The 21660-nt window shown below is 53.8% G+C and overlaps 1 protein-coding gene across 1 annotated transcript in view; it reads right to left on the bottom strand.

Annotated features, from left to right (window-relative positions):
* Nucleotides 1–727: 727 nt before the first annotated feature.
* The window catches only part of LOC100900572 (protein turtle), a 35864-nt gene continuing 14931 nt past the window's right edge, over nucleotides 728–21660 (bottom strand). The window contains exons 2-16 of the mRNA XM_029111836.1: nucleotides 15304–15642; nucleotides 15096–15206; nucleotides 12882–13094; nucleotides 8740–8901; nucleotides 8228–8362; nucleotides 7494–7655; nucleotides 6925–7130; nucleotides 6289–6499; nucleotides 5625–5877; nucleotides 4279–4451; nucleotides 4111–4141; nucleotides 3517–3623; nucleotides 2792–3051; nucleotides 2182–2556; nucleotides 728–1074 (exon numbers count right to left, since the gene is read on the bottom strand). Of these exons, the coding sequence (XP_028967669.1) occupies nucleotides 1015–1074; nucleotides 2182–2556; nucleotides 2792–3051; nucleotides 3517–3623; nucleotides 4111–4141; nucleotides 4279–4451; nucleotides 5625–5877; nucleotides 6289–6499; nucleotides 6925–7130; nucleotides 7494–7655; nucleotides 8228–8362; nucleotides 8740–8901; nucleotides 12882–13094; nucleotides 15096–15206; nucleotides 15304–15642 (2798 nt within the window). The 3' untranslated portion in view covers nucleotides 728–1014. The remainder of the gene's footprint in view (nucleotides 1075–2181; nucleotides 2557–2791; nucleotides 3052–3516; nucleotides 3624–4110; nucleotides 4142–4278; nucleotides 4452–5624; nucleotides 5878–6288; nucleotides 6500–6924; nucleotides 7131–7493; nucleotides 7656–8227; nucleotides 8363–8739; nucleotides 8902–12881; nucleotides 13095–15095; nucleotides 15207–15303; nucleotides 15643–21660) is intronic.

Below are 21660 nucleotides of genomic sequence, written 5' to 3'. Positions count from 1 at the left end.
TATAATTTATGTATATATATATTTATACAGTCTTGACCCATGGCAGCAACAGACAACGCTTCATCCGGCAGAACACGATGGGACTCTCCACTTCATGCCGCAATACTATCTCTCAAACGGCTTGGACGTTCCTTCTCAGTCCAATGCACATACAGTCTCGGGACGATCCAGTCATTCGAATTCTCCAGGGTATTCACGGTTTTGCCATGAATCTATCTCGGGATCGAGATCGATGAGGAACCCGGACGATATCCTATGGTGGATTGATGATCCGGTCACAGGACATGCTCGACTCAAAATCTCGAATAAGACGATCTTCCCAGCAAGCCAAACCACTGTGGTTCTCCCATCAGATCGGATGCCTCCGTGTTTGAGGGAGGTAACATCCCAAAAAAACAATTGGATTCTCCCTGAGATCTTTGGGTCTGGCTATCAGCTGATAAATAAATAATCATCAGACCTATTAACCGATGCATCCTCGAGAAGATCATGGCATTGATCTTCTGCATGAACTTGGCTGAGCCATGGTCCTTCCATCTGCATTCGTCATACGGCTCTGAGAAACTCTTGCCGTTGCCGCCCCGATAATTTGAGTTCGATATCCATCAATCGTCGCTTACATAATAATGGTCTTAAATCTCAATTACAAATGTACACCTATTTAGGACAATTATGATATCACGAAAAGCCCAAACCCGTCCGAGCATAGCTCTCTGACTAGAAATGGCGAGGTCTCTGCTTGGAGATGGTTGATGATTGTTGCCACCAAATTGCTTAACAAAGTGAAGAGCGTCGCTTTTCCACCATCCATTCCCCCTCTCTATTCCTGACTCGCGCAGCGCCAACGTGTGACTGGGAGCGAGGCTTCCACCGAGAGAGGCAGGGAACGTCTCCTTCCAATGACGGTGAATCCGGGTTCCGATCATAAATCGGGGAACCGTTAAGCTGCGGAGAAGAAGGCTCGTGTGCCACATCTTCAGACCTATTCCAGAGGCGCTAGTTGATCGTAATGAGTCACACGGGCGTGGACGATGTGGTCAGCTCCAAAGGATGTTTAGTTGTTCCACCCATCAACTGGAAAGATAGAAGAGATAAAGGAAAACCGTTAACGACGAGCCGGAACTGCGAGAATCCGTTCATCGTCACGCGTTATCAGCACGGGCGAATCGTACGGCTAGCTCCGATAATCTCTTATCCGTCGCCAGCCGTCTGAGGAGAGGCGCCCCTCCTGGCTCGAGCTGGCGGAACGCCATGCCTTCCTGCCATCCTGTCGTCGTCATCGTTATCGTCGACGGAGTTAACGCTCGGTTTGACCTTTTTGAAGTCCTTTGTGGAACCGTTGAATCGTGGAAGCACGTACGGCGCTTCTCACGAGCGGTGCTCCCTTTTTCGATCCCCAGGCCGCTGAACGAGCGGACAGGCGCCCCTACGGAGCCAGATAGACCAACGAACGATCGGGAGCAACGAGCCAAGCCGCCGACACCGACCCTTCAAGACACCCGGACCTTCGGGCGAACAGGCGGATACCATGTCATTCCGGAAGATGCAGCCCTGTCCGATGATAACTGATAGGTAAGTCGTCCTGGTCAGCTGCGCTGCCAACCTCCGTGTTCAGGGTCCTCCGATACAATACCTCGAGGTTCAGCTTCCATGAGCTTCGCGGCTCCGGATATATTGCATTTATTGCTCCGTCGAGCCTCATGCGGGGCTCTCGTGGAGTGAAACTCCACTGGATCCGCTTTCGCAGAATATGTAGCTCATTTCCCGATTCCAGCGCCAAAACCAGACCTGATATCATGTCCCGGGAGATCCCGCAAGAGTGGTGGCGGCAAGGACAGTCGACCCACTGGACGGCAACAAGAGATTGAAGCATTTGGGCCAGAAGGGCCTCCGGCTACTTTGTCAGTGACGACGACGACGACGAGGACAGCGTTGGTGGAGGCTGCATTGTGAGCTGCTGCGGCGGCGGCGGCCGATGTTCGTCCCTTTCAGCGCAAATAGCCATTACAGTCTATGACGCGGAAAGACGAAGAAAGACCTCACCGAGCGCACCCCTGAAGCTGCTGTGCAAAGAACAGGGGATTTGCTATGGATTGCATGGATCCGCCACAGTGTGGCCGTCCCGACGACGGCAGCCACGGCGCTGCCCTGGCCGCCGAGGGCGACGACTAAAAGGCTTACCCGTTGAGTGACCGAAGTAGTTGCTTGTGAGGCATCCGATGAGAGGATTGGCCCGCTTTGACCCCCATTCGATGCTAAGGGCTGATGCTGCTGGAGACCACTGGTCGCGGATAGCAGGGGCGTATGCACGTCCTCCAGAAGGTCGATGTCGCACTTCCCTCCTAAGGCCAAATGCTGCGGCAGAGGTGGCATCGGTGGCCGATCAAAAACCACGTCTGGACTCGGCAAAAGTGTCGTTGCTTCCATGCCTTGCCCCAGGTGACTCCCGACTGGGCTCATGGCCATCAGACCCTGTTGTCGGATGCGAACGGGACATAATCGATGGTTGTTCCTCGGCAGAGACAACTCAGCGTATCGTAACAAAGCCGAATCCATCTGCAGCAAGGAAGGAGAAACATTAGCTCTCGAGAGAACTCCCACAGAGGATCGCTGTGAATCCCTTCAATTAAGATCTAATCCGCCGTATTCCCCGTGGGGAGCGTCGATGGCTGTCATTCTTTTTTCCACTCATCACGGGAGGCATGCATTTCATGGCTCAAGACCGGGAGAGTTCAGTTGAAGGACCAAGGTTCGAAGCGGGACGAATCGGAGGAATTTCTTTGGATTTTACCTTGTTTCCGATCGGTTGACGCATCTGTCTCGGATTCCGTAAAGTTGCCATGTGCATCGACATATCTTTCTGGGAGATCATGAAGCCTCCGTCATGATTCCTGCCCAGAGTCATGGTCGCGGGCTCTGGAGGATACGTCAGAACGGTGCAGTTACCGCTCTGTCTTGGTGACGTCGAGCAAGCACTGCCGTCGAGGGAAATGTCGTTCCCTCCTAAGCAAGAGCTAATTGTTGTTTCCACCGCCACCTGGTGCGCGTAATCTGAAACGCCATTATGAGAACAACATGATGACACGACGAACACGGCCATGAGGGAACATATTGAAATTTGCTTACGAGGCGTAAAGCTCGTTTCAGCCATGTCGTAGAGCGAAATAATATTTTTAACGAGCCGAAACACCCGCGGTTCCGAAGGACATTCTCAGCGGGCAACGTGCCCAGAATTCTCGAGGTGGCCCCACTCGTGTCCCGGATCCGCAGAACTCTCCGGAGGTTCGAATCGGGATTCCAATAAGCCCGCTGTTGATGTCGGACAGAGAGGTTCGCCGAATTTCGAGGCGTTCTCCCCTCACTCAATCGCGACCGAATTTGTGGATCCTCCGATAGAGCTATTCCCATTCTCGTGGAAGCGGCGTTTTCCTGACTGAGACGGCACCCCGTGTCGCAGTCGTAAGCTCGTGTCAGTCACCCTCTTCTACAGGAGCGAGCTTTCGGTTAGACTCTCACCTTGTGAATTGTCCGGCGTAAAAGATGTGATGAGCTTTTTATTTTGAACTTGAGTCAGCTGGATTTCCTCCGGAGGTGCTTTCAAACTCCGACAAGACCCGCTGTTCCTGCAGAAGTGATAACGAAAATTGAACGCACACGACTACTGACTCGTCTGATACGCTCAGGACGCCTATTCTTTACTACGTCTCACGAGCCCCCGAAGGATACTCCGAACTGCCAAACTAGGACCCGGCTGTTGTTCGGGCCAAATCTGAAGCACTTTCCGCCGCGTTCCCCGACCGGTGTCGCTAGATAGCTAGGGTCCCCACTTTTGTCAACGGCCGCGAGGAAAGTTGTTCCGACCGGAGTCCCTGTTCGGGTACGGTGAAAAGGGACTCGGGAGAAGAATAACATCGACAAGAACGACACTGCCAATTTAGGTTACATTACTGCGTTAGACATGTTCGTCCGCGAGACGCAGACGGGTAGCCCGCCGCCTCGTTCGTCGAAGGGCTCCGAACAAAAGATTGTTATCCACCGCCTTTCGCTTGTATCAGACAGGCACCAGACACTGTTCAATCGTTCATCCATACGATGTTGCTCGATACTCACTTTTCATTGAGATTCGTTTGAAGAGGGTTCCCTGTGATCACAAAAAGAAGAGTACGTGTTAGTCGCTCCCGGATAACAAGTTTCCACCCAACCCTGAATGGGGGGAGGGGGCTGACACATGTCTGACTTGATTTCGATCCTTGTCGGGGGCGATTCATGCGCTCTCACCTTTCTCTTGCGAGTCACGACGTTTGAGGATCAGAATTACGCTGACCACTACCACGACTAATATACTAACTCCTGCGATCAACGAAAGTAGAGCAGGACTCAGACTGGCCAGTAGATCCGAATCCGATAGATCGTCGTCGGGTGCAGCCGTCGTGCTCGAAACGAACGATATGCTGAAAAGCAGAAAACGTACACTCTCGACATCGCCCCGGGAATTAGACTGCGCGTCAGGATTCTCCGGTATTCGGCAGCCGGCAGAAACATCGGCCGCTGATCGAACGCAACTATTCACATCTGTCCCGTTTCATCGCTCCGAGAGCGTGAGCATCGACGGATGCTCAGACATCTTCCAAGATGCAGTAGAGCTACTTAATTGTCTTCGGACACCAATTGAAGGCGTTTCAATGAAGTTGAGGGGCGGAAACTGTTCCAGCTTTCCAGCTTCAGGCATCCGATTCAGAGCTCAAGTGGGACCGATAGAAATTGGAAGACTCGCACACGAATGGAGCCTCCGACTTGCCAAATATTCCGGGATCTGACGTTTGAGAAGGGCTCGCGGTGTACGGCGGTAGATTGAGTGGCTCGGAACTCGGTAGAAAAACATCACGCACACGGCGCCAAGCCCCAAAACATCGAGCGGAGAAAGCATTCCACGGAAAGTTTGCGTACTTCGAGTGTACGAGCGATGCCATGGATCGCTCGGGTTGTGGGAAGGAGTTTCAATGTGGGAACGATTTCTTATCCTTCCAATCGGAATGAGTTGGATTGAAATCGACTCTATTAAGTTAGTTGACCCCGAGCTTAGCTGCGGACGATTCCGCATCGTTTACCGGGAATCGCCCACAATGACTGCCCCCGGGAGCGAAATGAAGAATAGAGGGAGATTGAGTGTCTCTCACAATCAAAAAGCAGATGGCTGCCTCCGCAGATGCTAGGGCAACAGCGGATTGGAGACCGACGTAAGGCAGCTCACGTCGGCTCGTCGTATTGCAATGCGAGGGACACGGCTAGCAGGATCACTGGTCGTTGCCGCGGAGGCCGTAGAGGAGAGAGCGGGAAGAAAAACGACGTTTGGTGGGTTTGTCGGAAAGCTCCATCACTTCCGAAATTAGGGGTATGAGGATTCCCGCCGGGCACGACGGAACGCGTTATTTTACGTTTCCCTCCCGAGGACCGATACGATTAAGTCGAGGAATTGATTTTTCCAACCTTCGGCGATCGATGTAATAAATCGAAATGATCTCTCCGCTGGAGCGGAATCAAATCCGAGAAAGGATTCGCGCTCGGTCGTCTGGATCGAGTGTCTGTCGCTCGTTAGGAAGGAAGATGGGATGAGTCATACTCACGTATTGGATCGTCCTTTCGAGTTGGCCGCGTAGAGCAGAAATATATATCTGGTACTCGGAGCCAGGTTGGTGACTTGGAATACGGGCGCGTCCTGCTGCGTTAGATTGAACTCGAGATTCTCGTATGCAAAGTTGAAAATCTCAAGGTGGAAGGATTGCCGCAGGCCACCCGGCTCTCCGGGTTTGCATTCAACTAGGATCGTGTTGTAAGTCTCGTTCGCCGCTTGACACTGTCGCAGTTGTCCGGGCGGGCCTGCGTGATAGAGCAAATAGATACCAGTCAGCATCGCAGTTCGACTCACTCTCGCCGCCGTCCTTAACCTCTCCGGGCACTCCTGCCGTTCTCCGCTCACTTTTCTATTTTTGCTTTCTTCCGCCCTCCTTCAGCCCCCTCCGCTGACTCTCAGATCTTGTTCCGCTCCCCTTTCATCGAACCCCCTCCTCTTCGGCTCTCTCTCCCAGGATTCTCTCCCTCTCCCCCAGTTCCCTCGAAAAGTTCCTGCATCCCTCACCCCTCTTATTCGGTCTCTCCGTTCCTCTGCTGAGGAACCATACACCAGCGTTTAGGACTTTTCATCTCGGGGACTTGGAATGAAAATTCTCAGCGCAGGAATTCGGCGTTTCCCTCCCACGACTTCCCCCGAGGTCTCGTTCTTGTACTCACTTGCGGGAACGACGTGGTATGCGCAGGGCTCCTTCTGAGTACCGATTTGATTGCTGGCCCAGCAGTACAACGTTCCGTAGGAATTTGCGTATCTCGGTTTGTAGGTGACGACTGATCTGGTTCCATTAAAATTGAAAGTCTTCACATCAAACAGTTCGACAGAATTGTTGAGCGCCCACTTGAAGTCGGTCGGAGGTGGGTCGGATTCCACCTGAAACAGCACGGAGGAAATCAATTGCCAGGAGCTCGGACGGAAGAGCAAGGAGCCGTTGAGAATCGTGAAACTAATTCATTTGGATTGCGAGGGATCGAAGACCTCGGCCGAAAAACTCCGTCCGACGTCACGGTGTCGACACGTGCGACGCAAGGAATCGATCGCGTACGATTTCTGTGCCTTCGAGGTGTTTGACGTTCTCCGAAATGAAACTGTGTTGCGGTCCCCGATACAGTGTCGACACACACTCCCAATAGCAAATGACCAATCGAGCGCCGGACACAGCCCACAGGACCAATTGATACATAAACATGAGTCCGAGTCGATATATGTTTGTTTGTTAGTTCGTCTGTTTGTTTGTGACCCTCTGAGGGTGAGAGGGCCGCCTGTGGCCTGCATACAGTCGGTACACAATGACTTACGTGACATGGGATCTCAGCATCTTCGTCACGGGCCACTCCATAAACGAGGTTCTGCTTCTTCCGGCACACGGGAGCGTAGTGGACACGTAGGAGTATTTTATCACTCTCGGCTTCGCCTTCGGAATTCGAAGCCACGCATTGGTAATGTCCGCGGCTTTCCCGTTTGACCTTCTGAAGGACCAGCGACTGATTTGTGATGATGATTCCTGAAAAATCGCGGAATCCCTCAGCAAACCCAAATACTTCCTGTCGGATCAATCCGGAACGATTTGCCGTAGAAAGCTCCGATAAAAATCCACGGTACGGAGAGAACTGTCACCCGAAATACATTTGGAAGCGGATTCAGTGAATACCCCCGAGAATCGCGAAGACATTGATTGTGTTCATTTTATTTTGAGCCAGAGATATGGCTGTCGACGGACATAAATCAGACGTATCGATCAGGGAGGCAAACAGAGTTCGCTGGAACTCATTGGTTCCGTTGATTTTTGACGGCAGAAACCTTCAGTCAGTTCATTCGAAGCGCTCGATATGAACTCGCGGAATCGCAAACCGGAATCTCTACTCACCTTGGTGTTTGTCCGGGTAAAGTAGCTGCCCTTCAAACTTCCATCCAATTTCAGTCACCGGTGGGTTGGCTTTGATCATGCACTCGAAGTAAACATCGCCTCCCTCGCGAATAGATGGGTGTTTCATGTTGGCTCCGATGGAAACGTCAAGCTGAGGAACGTCTGGAGAAACGAAGCGAAAAAAAGACGCCAGGACAAGGCAGATGTTAGTTATCTATCGCAGAATTGCTACCCTTGTCGCAGCGAGGTCTCCCGGGCCGCTCGAGTCGAAAACAGAAAGCTTCCACTATGTGGCTCTTTGACAGTTGACTCTTTGCAAAGTTATTGCCGAGCAAGGACAGTCAGTCGAGCAGGCAAGGAGAAAAAGGTGCCATTCGCACAACAGGCCTTCTTGATGGCCCTCGGCAAGCGCCTGCTCTGTGAGATGACTTTATCCTGAAAGTTTGACAATGCCCTACTCACGGCGGAAAAAAAGTGACCCAAGCGGGCAACCCGAGGGTGAACGACCGAGCGAACGACCCAAGAGCGATCGGTCGAGTTGTTGTTGGTCGTCGGGACCGCTGATGCGGAACCGCTCGACCACTATTCTAATTGCATTCTTGATTTTCTAGGAAACAACGGTCGGTAGGAGCAGAAAGCATTCGCCCGACTCGAGTGCCGCCTTGTGCTGCTCTCTGACCCAAATTCCTGTTTGCACGCTCGTATCCATATCATCTACGTATGGATTCACTCACAGTGAATATTCAGCGTCCATCCGTCCTCGAGGCCCGAATCCGACAGTAGCGGGTTGTCTGCTCGACACGACAGGAATTTCCCGTTATCGTGGATGCTCGGCAAAAACGCCACTGTATTCGATGTGTAGTTATCACCTAGAGCATAGAGGTCCCGGGTGAATGGAGGGGCTCGGATTGAGCTTGCACTCGGACAGGCAATCGATTCTAACTCTTTCATCAAACGAAATGATGGGGTCGCTAGCCGAGAAAAAAATAGGTAGTGAGTCAACAGAATCAAACGATCGAAGTGATTCGACAGGATCAATCGGCCGATTCGGCGAGGAATCGTTCCGGAACCTTCGGTCTTAAGTTGAAGTTCGACTGATCGCGTGCCGAGGTGATCTGTCCGGCACGCCTAGCCTCGAGCACACCGTAATTTGTACGGAGCTCCGTCGCGATGCGAGAATGAGGTGTCATACGCTCAGCCTCCGAGTTACGTAATTCCCCTGTTTGACCCCAGCCGTGAATCTTACCGTGAGATACGTTGTCACGAAGTATATTGAGTCTTTTGCGACCAATCCACCACGTGAGTTGAGGTGCTGGTCTCCCCCCTGTTGAGCGACAGGTAACTTCGGTCTCTTGGCCGGCCGACAGCGGTCTTTTCATCGAAGTTATTCGTACATCCAATGGACGAACTGCGGAAGAGAAATTAACGCTCGTTACGCAAGCTGTGGACCTTCGCTCCTTTCCATTCCAAGCCCTTTCTGACTAAGCTAGTTCATCCATTCCGTGGTTTCGCTTGCTCCTCCATCTTTTTTCCCCGACGCTCCGTACAACAGGATGAACTGAATGATTGCGGTGGCCATTCATGCGAACACCCTTCGGACTAAATCATGCTTTATTATGCCTACCGCGCGGCCGCCGTTACTCTTATGGACGGCGGGAACGAGGCGAATAACTCCCGAGGTTGGTTGGTCGGTCGGCTGCCCGGGCGGTACGTCCCTCCGTACAAACGAGCTTTCGGACTAGAGCAGCCGCCGCGCCGTAGGAATACCGGCTTTGTTCAACTGTTGGATATGATGATGACTTTGCTCGATGCCACTGTCTGAGGCAGCAACAGCAGCAGCCTCACCGCTGGTCGGAGAGGTAATGCGCTGTGCGTTTCATTTAGGTTGCGGCGGCCGAGGACACGCTCGCCACAGCTAACAATCTGCTGGCGGTCGAGTCGCCAGTCGACCGTTATGCTAAAGAGCGCATCTTCATCTTCGCTCACTGCTTCATCCAGTGCGGTGGTCGTCTGCCGTTGCGGGGGCCAGACGAACCGACAACCGACAACTCTACGGAGGTTTCGTTGCCAGTCGCTGAAGTTTCTGCACGTCGCACCGGCGGCATTTCTCGCCGGTTGCACGAGCAGTCTATATGCCCTGGAGTAGTATGTTGACTGTAAACGCGGTCGTTGTTATTGTTATACGCGGGCCGCGGCAGAAATGTTGGAAGCAATCAGGAGCTTACACAACATCGCATTCACAGAATAGACGAAGCCACATACATACAAACATACAATGCCTTCGGAAGCCGTGAGCCAGCCGACTCGGTCCCGCTCGCTCCGAGCGAGAGAGTCGAACCGTGCGGGAAACCATGTAAGCGTTCAAATGAGCCGAGCTCAGCCGTTGAGCCTATCGCGGTTCTGAGCCGCTACGGCGACACGGACCATCCAACGCTTCGGCATCACGTAACGCCCTGACGACCTTCATAAGGACGAAGTAACCCGCCGCGGACTGATAACATCATCATAAGCGTACAGCGCACTCCGGTACCTCCGTTGTTGATAAACCGGAGCCTTTGCCGCCGCCGCCGTGAATCAATTGCGAGAAACTCTGACCGTCGCCTCAATCGCCACACCGGTCAGTCCTTGCCTCAGCGCCTATGCTCCGAGCACCGGGACGAAAAGGCCAGGGAGGTTCCGGGGTCTAAACTCTCGGGGAAAAAATTCCTTGAACCGCCGATGTGGACGATCCGGCGAGTCTCTGAGTTTCTTCTTTGATGTGCTCCTCCGCAAATATGTACTCCGTCTCCTGTCATTCCTGTCTGTTTGTCTCCGCATCATCGAGTCCGGATGTTTTGACGACCGTCGTGCCATGACTTGAAACTACACGGGCTGGAGGAGCCGCTATCGTCGTCGCCGGAGACAAACTTTTTCTTCGAGGTGGGCTATGTACGTATGTACATACGTGCCGCGATGCCGCTCCGAAGTGACGCTATCACTGTTCTTCGATGCCGTTCCTTGCTTGGATCCAACAGGCTTGCTCAGATTCGCGCTGGGAGGTCCGTGTCCTGCGCCCAGCAAGCCCATTCGCTTCCTTCGCTATCGATCGGCCGGTCTGTCTTGAGCTGATTCATTAAATGACGGTTAACGCTGTCGAAGTTTCCGCTTGATCGAGCTATTCCCGGCTGACTTGACTCCGATTCCTTCTCGAACACCGCGATTTCCGAGGAGGCACCTTCGACGGTGATCGGGAGAGCGGCTCCGCGAGGCTGCGACCTCAGTCAGCATCAACATACGAGTTCACTTATCCCGAAAGCCCAAGTTTTCAGCGTTGGATCTGGATGTGTTCCCGAACATCACGAATCCCTTGAACGCGATGCATCGCCTGCTTTGACGAATGGGATGTCTTCAACATCTGTCGAATAAACTTCGCCTGCAGGTGGACTGGAGCACTCGACCCGTGGGAGTCCCAGAGGGGATCCGTCGTGGACCTGATCGTCGGCTCCGAGAGAAGCATGTTCGCAGTTTTTGGTCCGAAATAAGAGGGAGTTCCGTTCTTTTTTCAGTGGGACAGAGATTCTGCGTACCTACAGCCAGTCCCGGCTGCCCCAGAAAATTCGCATCCCCGTCGGCGCCCGCGATGCGAGAACAGGGATAATAATGTTGTCCTTGAGAGCATCGAAACCCTAATCTTGACGGACGACGATGATCGGGGACTTAAAGACGACCGATCCGAAGTTGTCCCGGGCAAGGATTATGGCGGACAAACTCAAACTTGTGTTCATGACCTTGCTGACACGAGAAAATACCGAAGAATCGAAACGGCTCGGGAACTCCCCGCCTCAAACTCCGAAGACTAACTTCTCGGAACGACTTCATTCACGAAGTATGTCCCGAGTCTGAATCTATTGTACTCGTTCCGTTCGTCTGTTGGTCCTGATGTCACTCTCTCTGTCTCATGGGCACCAGCGCATCTCTTATAGAAATCGTGCCGTGGGATCGAAATCTCAAACCATTTCCAAAGAACTCCGACTCACGAATAGCGCTTCTTAGAGATAAATAAAATACTTTTGAGGAAGCGTCTAGATTGGGGGTTCCCATTGATATACAGCAGAGCTGGCTGGCGTAAGTTCATTCGGTCCGAAAAATCCGTCCACATCGCCGTCTCCCTCCTTTCACGTTCATCTCCCTAAGGGCGGTGGGTGTTAATGAGATTCTATCAAGTGATTCTCCTGCCGCGCCGTGGGGGCCAGCGAGTTGCGACCAATCCACCACTTCCTCTGGATTTTCTAGTTGATCGGAGAGACTTCCAGAAAGATTCTAGTATGGGCTGAATCGTGCCGATCGGGGAACGGTCGTAGCGCGGAGGGATGCTTCTCTCCGGCTCCGACTCCTCCGAATGGCGAGGCCGCGCGGCGCCTGAGACAGATCTGACTGTGAGAAGCCGCCCGGAATTCCGTCGAGGCTTCCGCGACGATTCTTTGTTCTTCAAAATCGACGCCCTCTCTGCTCTGTGCTTTCGGAAGTCGAGGCCGCTTTTCTGCTTGCTGCCGGAAAGATTCAAAGGGAAAAGGGAAATTTGTTTTTTCCGTTTCGAGGGTGAGGCCGGAGACGGACAGAGAGAAACGCTCGGGGCTAAGCGGGATGCCCGAAGCTCCTCCCCCCTTGCCCAAGAGGCACTCCTTGAATATGAGCTCGAGTCGATCGGCGGACGACGATGCGGTGTCCAACATCCCCGAGGGGCATCCATGGTCCGAGACTCGTCGCGCAATTCCCGCATTCGCAAGTTCGTGGAGATGTCAAAGGGCACGAGCGGAAATGTTTGACAAGAGACGGGCTAGCGAACAAAGGAACTCAGTCAGGTCGTCATCACATCGGATCGCACCCCTTTGTATATCTCAAGTTTTCGCAGTCCATCAAGGGAGTAAGTATCGAGAAGAGAGGAACGTCACTTTTCGTCGTATCACTATGTTTGGCTCCGGGAAGCATTAGCGATGAGACTCCGGCGTCAAAAGTCGCGAAGTCAAGAAAGTTTCAAGGGACGAGGCGGCAGCGCTGAGTACCTTACATACTCCACTCGACTCGAGACTCCACGCGTCCTCTCGTCTCTCATGCACAGGGAAAAACGGGAATCTCTCGGATTCGGCTCCTCTGCATACTATCGATCTGCATCGAGCTGGCCCATTTGCGATGTTGAGAAATCTGTTTCCAGTTCGGCATATCCCCGTGCCGGCCATAAAAACTTTCTACTGACTGAGGTCCGTGCCATAACCACTCCAGTGATTGCACGGTCCCTAGGTGATCTATGAACCCACTTATGGGAGAGGGTCACGGTCGGCGAACCGGAGAGACTCGACCAGTCCTTTCCGTGGAATTACGATACTGAATTCAGGTACAAGGCATACTCACGATTCATATTTAGGGTGACGCTAGCGGTCCGTTGCGTGTTTGCGTTCGAGATGTTCGTGTTCTCCGCACGGCACGTCAATGTCGTCAGCAGATCGTGTCGCTGAAGACGGCTGATTATCAACTCGTTGGACACGAGCCTCTCGTCATGGATTTTGTCCAATTTGTCGATCAGTTTTTCTCCTCGCCACCACGTGACCTGAGGCCGGGGTTTGGCTGCAATAGACAAGACGAGCAATGAGGTCAGTTGGACGCATAGACGGACGAACGGTCGAGCAGAGAGTTCGCCGTAGTGATCATCATCATATTTCGCCTCCATCTTTGTCCGCCCCAATCATCCCGAGTGCGAATGACAGAAGACGACAAAGTTGACAGGACGAGGACGTCAAAGAGGACGAAGAAAGGGGAAATCAGGCAGGCTATGTGCACAATGACGCAGCGCCCGCGGAAGCGAGCGCCGAGTGACTTGCGAGCCATGGGACGACAGCCACGCTAACAACAACTTTATTTCTTTCTTTTTTGCTTCACTGACTAAGACGACCCCGTCGAATTCCTGCTTCTGTCCGACCGATCCTAGTCAGCGGGTTGGAGGTCACTTGGTTTCGCATATTCCTAGATAGTTTTCTACGGGCCCGAAATCACGGATCCCGTCACCGGTCGGACAAGCACTAAGATTGGTCTCGCTGATTCTAGGGGGTCGATAGAAAAATCGATCAGCACATTCGATCCCAGAGAACAGAGAACGCTTCGGAATAGGGAGAATTCTCGGAGATATCCGGCAAGCCATACATCTCCGGCAAGAAAAGCGGCGAGGACATGATCATCAGGTCGAACAGATGCCGAAATATCGAGCTACTCCTCCGATTTCCCGCTTCGACCGATGGCCATCGGGGGAAGGGTTCGCCTCGCTCACTAATTGGGCGCGACCTCAGCGATTGCGGGTCTCCAAAGGAGAGAGGATAGGGAACTTAAGTACGGGCTGCAACGTATTATACTGGTTGGAAGAGATGGTGATGGGACGTTATTCAATCGATGATGGGATGACTCGGGAATTCTGACAGGAATAAGGAGAGCACACGTTTCCAGAGGGGCTCTGATGTTCCAATCGATCCAGAACATAAGGAATCCTCAACTTTCGCTCTCAACTTCGACCCGCTGTGCGCACCGCGTTCGACGTGTTTTAGTTGTGCCATCACGAATGAATGCACACGAGGCACTGGGTGGGGAAGTTTGCACAGATAAATACTCACGAGGTAGGCGCGACCCAGTCATGAATATATTCAGAGTAGCGTAATAATGAGTGTCGATCGGCTGCACAGTATTGAATGCTATTCGGCGCATTGAATAGCGCCGACTTGATGATGTGTGAAAAACGACCTAATTGCATGAGCGATCGGATCAAAGACAGACTGCTGGCAGGCGTGTTGTCGCATGCGGGAAAAAACCGCCGCAGAAATGGAAGGAGCAGTCTCCTGCCCGAGGAAAACTCCTCGATGAATATTTCGCTCCTTCTCGATCGGATACTCGCTAGAATTATTCTGCATGGCGTCGGCCAACCCTGGCAGAGATTTGGCGTGGGGTTCTCACCCGCCGGGAATCTATAGGATGGACTCAAGGCTCCCGGGACGTTTTTCGAGAGAAATAAGAATCCTTCCGACCCTGGAACGCTGGACTCGGGGGATCGTCGCGATCGAAGACAAAAAGTACTCGGGGAAGTCGTGGGACGTGAAGCCGACACGGACGTGGGAAACGTAGTCGGGCATCCTGGCACGCCCTCTGGTGATGGCACGGGGGAGTCATCAATACAGGCAATGTACCTCCATCCTTCTGTATTTTCGCCGCTTGCCATTCTGATCGATGCCCCTCAAGATTTCTCCTTCCTAGCAGCAGCAGCAGTGACGACGCGACGCCGACGTTCCTGTGCTTCCGTTGGCTGTGAGAGCCTTCAATCATTCAATCTAGCGACGAATCCACGCTCGACACAAAGGAAAAGACGAGGGAAGGAAACGATTCACGTCGGCGTCGGAGCGAAGCGAGCGAGAGGAAAGAACCCAAACAGCTCCCATGCAGGAGTCCGGCTCCGAGCGAATGCGAGCCAAGTTATATTCGACCATCAGGTATTTATTTTCGGCGTTTTTCCTCCCAACTTTTCCCGACTATCCCAGGATCTCTCACGCTGTTGGAACGGGGCGGGAATTACCGAGTGCCTGAACTTACCATCGGTGGCTTCGCAAATGAGGACGAGGCGCGATCCCTCGTCATACGGCCCGATGACGCCGCTCAAAACTTTTCCTTCGGGGTTTCGAATACGGACGTCTCTCGCAGGTACTGTGGGCGGGAAAGATACACGAGTGAGTGAGTCAGTCTCTTCGATCGCGACACAATGGCTCGTGTTGTCGCGCGGGGACGTTGTGTCTTCACTTACCGACAACTTCGAGCTTGATGATTCTATTCTGTGTTCGTTGTCTGCTGTAGTCTACTCTGCACCGATACTCTCCGACATCGGATTCCAGGACGGGCTCGAGTTTGAGATAGGGTGGCCGTGCCATAACATCGAAGTACGCTCGATGTATGTATTCGGCACTGGGGAACGGCCGCGCCTGGTGCAACGGGAGGTCCCGCGAGTCCAACGAATAGATGGGAATGCCCCGCGAGTCTCCGTGATACCAGAGGATCAGTGAGATCGCATCGTTCTCTTGCGGGATCTCGATGTCGCAAGGCAGATCCGCCCGACCTCCCATGACCGCCCGCACGGTGACGATTTCTGAAAGGAGAAAATCGGAAATCTTATTCCTGTCCTGACTAATGCGTCCACCGTCCTGCATCCTCGAAACCGAAACGGGCGTTGACGTGGTCTTGGCAGCGAAAGCACCGAATCATCGGGCTCCAATCATTACGACCCATGTTTTCGGCGCTTCCGACGGGTCGACTATTGGATTCGAAAGAGCGAGCAGCAAGAATCGATGAACGATGGAGGGTTTTGATTGACGGATCAAGATCGACAAAAGCCGCGTTCGGTGTTCGTGGGAGTTCGTTGAATCATCAGCGGCGGTGTGCAATGAAGCTTCTTGTTGCGTCAATATTGGGGAATCGTTATCGTAATGGTTCTTTTGTGTCGTTCGAGCTTCCCCTTTGCCGATTCATCCATCTCCGTATCCCCGAAGCGCTATCGCGCCGTCTGTCTATTCAATGTGGAGACGTCGAACAGCTCCGACGCGACGTTCCCCCTCGCTCCCTCGCGTCGCCCCCTTTGCTTGCCCCTTTTTCCGGACTCGCTCCCTCCCGCATATGTAGCTCTGGAGCGACCTGAATCCCAGACGGATTTCCAGTCACGTGGCGCTGTCCTGGGCTCGATTCCCGTCGCGTTCGATGCATCACCAGTTCGTTGCTGATTCTACAAACCCGTTCCCAAGGCAGTGAGATCCGAATTCCCTCCTCGTATGCATTCGCTCATTCTTCCACCGATGCCAGAACCCCGGACTCGAGCTCTTCTCGGTGAAAGGAGCTCTCCGGGAAATTGAATGCATGGGGAATCTGTCCTGCTCACGTGTTCGTCGCCCCTCCCCCTCCGTCCCCCTCCGAGCTATCGAAACGACTTAGCAGAACATTACCCTAGTGTCTGCTATACCAATCAGTCAGCTGTCTCTGACAAACGATAATCCGGATGATTATGTGTTTGTGATTGATCACGTGGCCCCGCTCCTCTCCTCCGAGTACAACAGAAAGGCAACGTGCCGGTAATCGGCCGGATTCAGCGGATCCGACTTCTTTTCACGAGACAGACTCTGTTGCTGAACTCGATTGTCGCGGCTCTCGACAGCTAAAATTACTCCTTCCTGCCACGGTCGCCATTGTCGGCTTCGAGCCCCGGCAACAGTGTGTCGACACTGTTGGGGGAGACCGCCGCATAAATCGTTCGGCTCACAGTTGACGAATAATTCAGCCAGGGGTGACTGCTCCCGCGGCAGGCAGCGGCGGCTAGGACCAGGCGCCCGCACAGCGTATCCGATCCGCCCGGCCGAGGTTGGAACATCGGAAAGATAAGCCTCTAGCCCAACGAGGGCCCACTCTTCCACGTCGAGGCGCAAAGATCGAAGTTCCGGGAATGGCCGCCGATAACGACGACAACCTGCTCTGGCCGCCGACAGGCTTTGGCATCGGCGAGCGGTGTTTGCGTCGTTGTCGTAGCATTTGGACCTCTGCTGCAACAAGCAAAGCTGTTCTGACTTCGCCGGTCGGCGTCGGTCGTAGTGAGTTTGTCCTTACGAGCCAGGATGTCGACCGCACCCGCTCTCTGTTGCTCCCGTCGGTCGGATCGCGCAAAAACGCGGATCGTTGTTATAATTGATTTTCGCCTTCCACCTGATGGATGGTCGCGCAAACAAATCCCAGCTCCTTCGAAGGGGGAAAGGGAAGCTTGCCGTCGGCTTTGCATGTCGAATGAGCGCTCATGAGGTGAACGATCGAGTTTGCGGAAAGACGGTCGAAGACCGCTCGACGGGTCATTCCTCACTCGGACACGCTGCTTTCTCACGCGATCCGCGATTCAGAGAACAACAAACGTGCGAAGTCAGGGCGGATGAGCGTCGTCAAAGACCAAGGAGTCTCGCTCATCTCGGTGTCTCCGCAGCGGACGCGTACGGGAAGAAGCTTTTCGGGGTGTCCGGAAGGTTCAGAATCCTTCTCGCTCTGCTCTCCTCCTCTCCATCGCGGTCCTCTGGGTCTGTGACAGGAACTCGGTCGGCCGTTCTTGGGCCTTTGTCGCTGCATACCTACCCAGTCGGGATGGTGAGCTCGCTTGCCATATGGAGCTGATAGCTGCCTTATCGGAATCTACTGCTCGCCGTACAGCGTCGATTCGAGCCTACAGTGGTAGCATGTATGCGCGACTCCCCGATAGATAGATAGATCGATAGATAGATAGACTGAGTGAGTGATAATCATTTTCGTCGATTCTTTCGCGAGAGAGCTCCTTTTTTACATTCAAACAGGCTAGTGTTAGGGGTCGGGAAATTATTTGACGATGGTTGCGGCAAAGGCGGACAAGTGACAAGCTCTCGAGGAGCCTGGGGATAGTAGTCGCCCTAGACTAGATAGCCGCCGGCATGGCTTAACATTGACGGGGGCCGGAGAGCGGGAGGCGTCAGTTTCGTCGCATGTGCGCGATATCTCGCCGCGTGCTCTTCTATCCATGCGTATAATGCGTCGACGGAAGATTTGCATGAGACGAGCGTCGAACAAAGCAGCCGCAGGAAATCTTTGTTTCCACCGCCTGCTTCTGCTTGAACCATATGAGGCAAAAAGGCTCGACGAGCAGACAAACACCCGCACACAAGACGCGAACATGGACCGGCGATTAAAAAATAAACTCGGCGAGAGTAAGCAGCGGAGCCAGAGAGAATTCGCAGCGACTCGGGATGAAGATAATGACTGAGTTAGTGAGAATCGAGGCGCGCTCGACTGCAGTCGCCGGGTATTCTCGGTCAGCTCGTTGTCCTTGATTGCGAGTCGGTTTGCCGGACTACCCCGGAATGGGGAAGGTCGTTAGTGCCAACTTTGTCGCCGTCCTTGTCGACAGACACCCTCTGTTCAGAGCAGCCCGAGAAGAAAAAGTCTCCTCTTCCCCTCCGACTGCTTGCCTCCGCGTCGTTCCTGCTACCGCTACCGGACACCCAATGGAATTGATGCGTACTCCCGGGAACCCCCAGGACAATGCAATCTCCGGGGATGTTCCTCCTGTCTGCACGGCTTAGGGCTCTGCTTGCCCCTTTTTTATGTTTATTCCCCCGCCGAGCCAATCCGTTCTGTTGGGGGATGGAAGAATGTAGAGGCTCATGGCAAGACGCAGAGCGTCCGACTCCGGGAAAGCCGCAACGTTTGGAGAACAAGATGAAGACACAAGAGTCCGGCTCCCCGGCAAAATTGAAACAAAGGGAAAAACCAAAGTTTCCTCGCTTGTTGCATCGTGCCGCAGACGCAGCCACGGCAGTGACGGCTGTTATCTTGGAAACGTCAAGAGTTTTACAGCGTTTTCTCTCCTACACGAACGTGAGCGACGGAAGATAAGATGATGGCCATCATGGTCATGGGATGATATGAGCTTCAGCAGGCTTCCTCTAGGATCAGAGATCCTCCTCTCTCGTGCCGCCTCGTGCCCATTTTCGCGTCAGCTCTTCCCCGTTGGCTGAGCCGAATTGAGGACCGCGTCCTCGTTTCTCGACGACTCTCTGCTGCCAAGCAGTCTCCGCAGTAGCCGCAGAGCGAGCAAAGTAGCAGCTTTTTCCGAAAAAGACTTCCTTTTTCCGTGGAGCAGAAAGACCCGAGGGCTATGAAGAGGACCGTCCTACTCCGAGCCGCGAACTCGGAGATGGCTCGGAGAGAGCTGGAGGGCGAACGTCGACGAGGGAGCGACCGAATCGAATGAGCGCTCGCCTCGAACAAACTTGGATTATACCGTCCCTTACTCAGTCCCACTCAGCGATCTCATAAGTCACTAGCTAGTAGGAACTCGTCTGAACTTCGGTGGAATGGCCAGAATCCCACCCGAGCTCCGTGCGCGTATGACCGAGCTCCCGACACTTGCCTCGGTCTTCAGGTCTCAGCCCGAGCAGCAGCAGCGCCGTCGTCCTGGCCAGTCGTGTAAGACTTCCGTTCGGGAAGAGTTCGACGTCGGGCCCCAATGTCCGATGGCACCGGGGGCCTGGTCTGGATAGCGGTACCAGCTGACCGTGCGGAACTCTTTTTCCTTTGCAATTCCATTAGGAGCAAATGGTCCGTGACGCACCCGGGAAACGGCGGGTGTTCCCAGTTGCTTCCTGCATGTCCTGCATACCGAACAAAGCGACGAAATCTCACTCTTTCCGCGACGACGCGATCGAACGCTCTTTCCGCGAGAACCTGTTTGTCGACTGAACCGCTCGGGGAAGGGGGTTCACTGATAACACAATCTGATTCCTCTTGGCGGCGAACCGCACGTTCGAAACTCGTCCGCAAAATACCGTATCCGGCGCTGGGCTTCACGGCGTGCATTCGGGATGGCCGGCCCCGATACAGGACGCAGGATTAGATTACAGCGGTTCAGCCACAGAATTACTATGATCGGAACGAGTCCTGCAGATATCGATAACAGGGACCTGAGCGGACTCCAGAACGACTCGCATAGGAGGGCATCCCATCGTTTCGCGACGACGAGGTTTACGCGTAGGCGAGCCGTTCGGATGGACGTCGGGGGAACAGAAATGCTGAGCAGCAGGCGGGGTCCAGTGAGGCAGGTGTCGACCATCGAGTGCAGACTTGCTCCGCCACAGAGGTTCCCAGACCGCCGAATCCTCAGACGGAGGAGGCTTCGACGGTCCAAGAGAATGCACTCCAGAGCGCGACGCACATGAGGGCCTCCGCTCAGCGATGCCGGAGAATACGGAATGAGGATCCGGACGAGGAACAAGAAATGACAACGAAGTCGCCCGGAAATACCGCTACATGGATGGGCGCCGCGTCAATGCCGTGGCTTCGGGGGCGAAACTCGTTAGGGTGTAGCGACAAAGCATTCGGCGAAAATCACAAGATTAGCTCCCCGGTTCCACTACGAACGCTGAGACCCTGGAGCAGCAAAGGTCGTGAGGACGTAGGGGAGCTTCTCGCGAACGCGCGACGCAAGAAAGAAGAATCTACTGGGAGCGTCGACAAGGCACGGGAACGATGACGGTGCGTGGGAAGCCGCAGTAGCTTTTTCGCAAACTCCAAAGGAATTCGAGATCGGATATCTTGGCGACAGGAACGCATTCGAGGAAGCAAGACGCAATGCTGACTCAGGTGTATATTCAAAAGAGAGCGACGGCAGTCTACGAAGCTATAGTCATCTATATTCATTGAAGTCTACCGATCGACAATGCGAGCCAGCGCGGAAAAAAAACGAGTCTGCCTGCGTCGATCGATGCCGTTTCATCAGAAAAGTCCACTTTCGCTCCTTGCTGCGCTCGCCGCTTTTATGCGGCCCTAGGGGCCGATTGACGGGCAGCCCTCGTCGGATTAGCGGAATGGGTCAGAGAGCTCGGGGTTCTTGAGGTGCGCCGCGTCGCCTGATGCCTCAGCCAACCCAGAACTTTCACCGGCTCGAGGAGTGGCGGAAAGGTTTTCCGCTGTCGGAAAACGCGAAAACCAAATCGTTTACGAGCGGGACACAGAGCGTGTCATCTGTCAGGGAGGTAAATGCTCTGTCACGCTTCTCTTGCCAAACCCGCGGAACCCGCGCAGCAGCGAGGGGCCATTCACAGACAGGTTACGGATCTCGGGCTGTTGCGGGTCGCGACACGGAAAGGAACAAGAGGAGAGAGGGAGTCGACAGTAGAGAAGAACATTGTTGTCGGCAGGTCACCACGGCGAGGGTCTGTCGCGGCTGCCCAACAATTTCACGCATACTTAACGCTGGCATGACCTTCCGCCCTCGCCGTACTCAGATAGATATCGCAATTTTCTGTTGCATTCAAAAGCCACGTATGCTTTGCGCCGTTGGAGCTGCGCCGGTCAACGTGAGTCAACGAGCACGAATCAGCCGGATGATGAATATTCCTTCGCCAGCTCAACATTGAAGGCTGGCCGGGCCGCCCCGGCGACGACGTTCGCACGTCAGCCTGTAATTACTCCTCGACAAAGCCATTCATTATTGAGGCGTCTTCTCGCGCGTTTCGACGGAGCTGAACTGTGCCAATAAAGACGTAGATCCGCGACAGAGTAATCATCGCACCGGCGCGAGCTCTGAGCGATCGATGCGGGACTTCTGACG

Source organism: Galendromus occidentalis, unplaced genomic scaffold (genome assembly GCF_000255335.2).
Source record: "Galendromus occidentalis unplaced genomic scaffold, Mocc_1.1 scf7180000075612, whole genome shotgun sequence".
NCBI lineage: Eukaryota > Metazoa > Arthropoda > Arachnida > Mesostigmata > Phytoseiidae > Galendromus > Galendromus occidentalis.
This window is presented reverse-complemented; position numbering and strand designations above follow the sequence as displayed.